A 3,956-nucleotide genomic window follows, 5' to 3' on the forward strand; every position below is an offset into this window, starting at 1 on the left:
TTTTCTCAGTTCTCCTTTAGACTCTCCATTTTACCTTTCCCTCCTTGGGACAACCTCCCCCAGCTTCATGCCTCACACTTAAGCCATCCTCCCTGTCGGGGCACCTTGGTATAGAAGATGTCAACTGGAAACCTGCGGCCAGGAATTCGGAAGACGGGGGCGTCATCAAAGAAGGTGGAAAAACGGGCAGTGTCCAGTGTGGCTGAAGCCACCAGGACCTTGAGCTCAGGTCGGAAGCGAGCAACGTCTTTGATCAATCCAAAGAGAATGTCTGTGTGTAGGGTCCGTTCATGAGCCTCATCCACCATTACCACACTGGGGAAGGAATAGGGAGCAGTGAGTGAGGAAAGCTAGGCAATGCAGAAGTGAACACTAGGGTCCCCTGGATGAGGGGACAGATGGCGGCAAAGGGCTCAAGGATGAATGTGGGAAGAGTGGACACCAGGAGAAGTCAATCACCCCAGTTAAGACCAACAGAAAGCTGAGAAGACCAGGGTCCCATGGTCTGCAGCCTATCTCAGCTTGGGTAGACAATCACAACCAAGATCTGGAGGCTGGAAGTCGAGGTTAGGACAAGTCAGTCATCCCCTCTGGATCAGAGTCAAGAGTCTGCTAGAGTCAGCAGAAGTTAGGGTATCTGTTTGGAAGGGGAAAGAGAGGGCAAGGCCACTTTTAATAAGGCTGGATTCCCAGGTTGGCTGGGAATGAACAGATTGACCTGCACCACCATGATTCAAACAACCCAGAGGCTCCCAGGTTCCTGTGGGGTTGCTGCTGCACATCTCCGTTGGCACTGCTGCCTCTTCTGGAGAGAGGGCCAGGTGAGCCTTTCTATCCCAACCTTAGATGACTCAGCAGGCTTCTTGGTCTCCTCCTAATTTAGATGTGTACCATCTTCTTTCTTCTTGCTCTACTCTTTGGATTTCTGGGTGGCAGCCAAGCCTGCAAGAGGTCACCCACTACCTCAACCCTTTGTACCTAACTCTGACCATGATGGTGAAATCCCCAGCTTTTTAAGGTTAGGGTTGATTGGAAAGTCCCATGCTCCAAACACTCTTGCATTGGCTAGCCTTCTACGGGTTCTCAGAGATTTTTATCTGAAATACCAAATCATATTTGTCCTATTGCTGCACTGTGACCTGCCAGGACCACACATTCACAGCCTCTTAAGAGATGAAAAGGCATACATTGCCCAGCTTGCCTGACCCCACCAACATCTCATGCATGATGCCTTCCCCCACTCAACACATGCTCATTATCCAACCCCTGTTTGGTCAATACCAGCACTGAGAGCTCACTACTCATATACCAAACCACCAAGGGTACAACCATTCTGACAACCCCTGCAATCTCTGCCACTCTATGGCTTCTTGGTATTGAGCTGCAATCCATTTCCCTGTAACTTCCCCCGTGGGTCCTAGATGTGCTCTTTGGGGTTACATAAAACAAGTCTGATCCCTTTTCCCATGTAACAGCCCTTCACCTATCTAGAGGGAAACTGGAAGTCTCCCTTTAGTTTCTCGCCTCTAAGCTGAACATTCTAAGTTTCTTCAAGTGTTCTTCACATGTCTTTTCAAGTCCTCACCACACCACTCTACCTTCCTGGTTGTTTTCTAAACTATGGAAACAAATGAAGAGGGAGGGAAGGAAGGGCTTTCTCTGAAGTATCTTCTATCCTCTAGCCACATCTCTATGGTACCTGGAGGTCTGCTCTAGGACCACTAGAATCATAAAGATTCAAGAACTAGTGGATTAATCAGAAGACAATGACCAAACTGACTGGGTGGGAAGAAAGGAGAGAAAGGCCAAAGCTTTAAGGAGACACAGAAAAGCACTGAGTGAGAAGAGAGCAGAAGACTAGGGAGGAAGAGAAAGCAGGTACTTTTTTCATGGGAGACGGGACCCTATGCATACCTGTAACTTGCAAGGTCAGGCTCAGAGAGGAACTCCCGAAGAAGCATCCCGTCTGTCATGTAGCGGAGGACAGTTCGCTCTGATGTGCAGTCCTCGAAACGAATGCTGTAGCCAACCTGGCAAGGGGGCCATTAGTGATGGAAAGTGGGCTGGTATTCCCTGAAGGGATTACAGGGCTAGGGGATGAGGGGCCAGTGCCTAGACCTGCAGTGTGGGGCCCTGAAGGCAGTGTAGGCTGAGTTCCAGATCAGTGGTGCTCCCGTCACCCCTCAGTCCCCACAGATCTCACCTCATTCCCAAGCTTCACGCCCATCTCCCGGGCCACTCGGGCAGCCACACTCATGGCTGCTACTCTCCTGGGCTGAGTGCAGGCAATCTTCATACCCTTCTTTGTATAACCCTGAATGACAAGGAAAAAGAAGAGATCTTCTCTTTGCTAAATATGGCCCTTGAGCCCAGGAAAATTTAGAGAAGAAGTTGTAAATGCAGGGAAGGATAGGGGAAAAGGATAGAACGAAAAGAAGTTGAAATCTAGACAAAATAGGCAAAGAGGATGGCAGACTCAGGGCCCTCAAAAGGGTCCACATCCAGCTCTGGAAGTCCTAGCCCTTTGGGGTATCAAGTTCAGGGCGCAGCTAGATTTGACCTGGGAAAGAACAGACCAGGTGGGGCAGACCCAGAAGCAATGTGGAATGAAGTACAATAAAAAAGCAGGAAAATAAGTCCTTTCATTTTTCGTTTTTGGACCCTGCAGTGGAGCAGAGGCCAAGCTAAATTGGAGTAGGGGTCCATGTTCCCACCATCTATCTGTCCACACTTCCTTCCAGTGTAAACATACTGAATGCCTACCAGGCAGGGACACTGTGGCAGGAAGTGAGAATAGAAACGTGAAAAGGATATGACCCATAGTCTCAAAAACTCCGCCATTTAGTGGAAAAAATGAAATGACTAAAATGGAGAACAAAAGCGACTACTGAAAATATCAGGTAAAAAGAGCTCTGATAAGTGTGTGCTCGTCAATGGGCGATACCCTGGCAACCTGGAGGGTGTGGATACTATACCTCCTCAAAGAGATACTGCGGGATTTGGGTGGTCTTCCCCGAGCCTGTCTCGCCTTCAATGATGAGGACCTGATGATTAGCGATAGCAGCCAAGAGCTCCTCACGAAATGGGAACACAGGGAGGCTGCGGCGGACAGCCTGGATGGACTCCTTCTGCTGGGCTTGAGTTGGAAGGGATGGAGCTGATGGCTCCTAGAAAGGAGAAAGAGGGGCATGAGCTTCAGTGCCAGCTTCTCATCCTCCTCAGAATGTCCCAGAGCTCGCCCTCTCACCTCATCACCCTGCAGCTGAGTGGCCCGGACAAACTCGATGGTCTCTTCTTCCTCCAGCACAAGCTGATACTTGGGCTCCTGGGAGGCAGCATCTCGGGCCCCAAACTTCAGGGAGGCAGCCCCCAGTCGAGCCTCCTCCCAGCGCCGCTGCTCCTCCCCAGGAGCACCTGATTCCTCCTCCACTAGATCCACAGCTCGTGCTGGCTATGGAGAGAAGGGCATAAGAAGACAGAGGCTGCCCTCTCTGCCCATTCCCCTCCGCCCCAGTCAGTACCCTCAGACACTGGGAAAGGGAAGACAAGGGAGGGGCCGGTCAAGGCACTGCTCAACTCCCTGAGGCCTTCCCTCCCCTCAGCTTGGGGGCCAGGGCTGAAGCAGATGCCCCTTTGCCTCACCTTTCCTCGGGTCTCCTCTGGCATGTGGTAGCGATTGGTAGCCTCCAGCTTCTCCTGCTCCCCAGCTGCCCGGTACTCCCGGGCCAGATCCCGCACTCGCCGTTTGTATTTGAGCTCCCGCCGCTCATGCCGGCTCAGCTCCACATCCCCAAAAAGGAACTCCTCATCTGCCAGCTCAGCCTCCAGGTCCTCAAGCTTCTCTCGCTCCCGCTTAGCTAGGTACTCTCGGCGAGATTTCTTCCGCAGCTCAGGGACCTGGGCCAACACAAGGCAGTCAAACCCTCATCTTGCTGGAACAGCAACCCCTTTCCCTA

The 3,956-nt window shown here is 51.6% G+C and overlaps 1 protein-coding gene across 1 annotated transcript in view; it reads right to left on the reverse strand.

The window, feature by feature from the left end:
• The window catches only part of DHX16 (DEAH-box helicase 16), a 14,127-nt gene that overhangs the window by 5,119 nt on the left and 5,052 nt on the right, over positions 1-3,956 (reverse strand). The window contains exons 5-10 of the mRNA XM_006913659.2: positions 3,643-3,897; positions 3,248-3,451; positions 2,976-3,167; positions 2,204-2,314; positions 1,915-2,030; positions 105-315 (exon numbers count right to left, since the gene is read on the reverse strand). Of these exons, the coding sequence (XP_006913721.1) occupies positions 105-315; positions 1,915-2,030; positions 2,204-2,314; positions 2,976-3,167; positions 3,248-3,451; positions 3,643-3,897 (1,089 nt within the window). The remainder of the gene's footprint in view (positions 1-104; positions 316-1,914; positions 2,031-2,203; positions 2,315-2,975; positions 3,168-3,247; positions 3,452-3,642; positions 3,898-3,956) is intronic.

This window comes from Pteropus alecto, unplaced genomic scaffold, assembly GCF_000325575.1.
Source record: "Pteropus alecto unplaced genomic scaffold, ASM32557v1 scaffold555, whole genome shotgun sequence".
In the NCBI taxonomy this organism is placed as follows: Eukaryota; Metazoa; Chordata; class Mammalia; order Chiroptera; family Pteropodidae; genus Pteropus; species Pteropus alecto.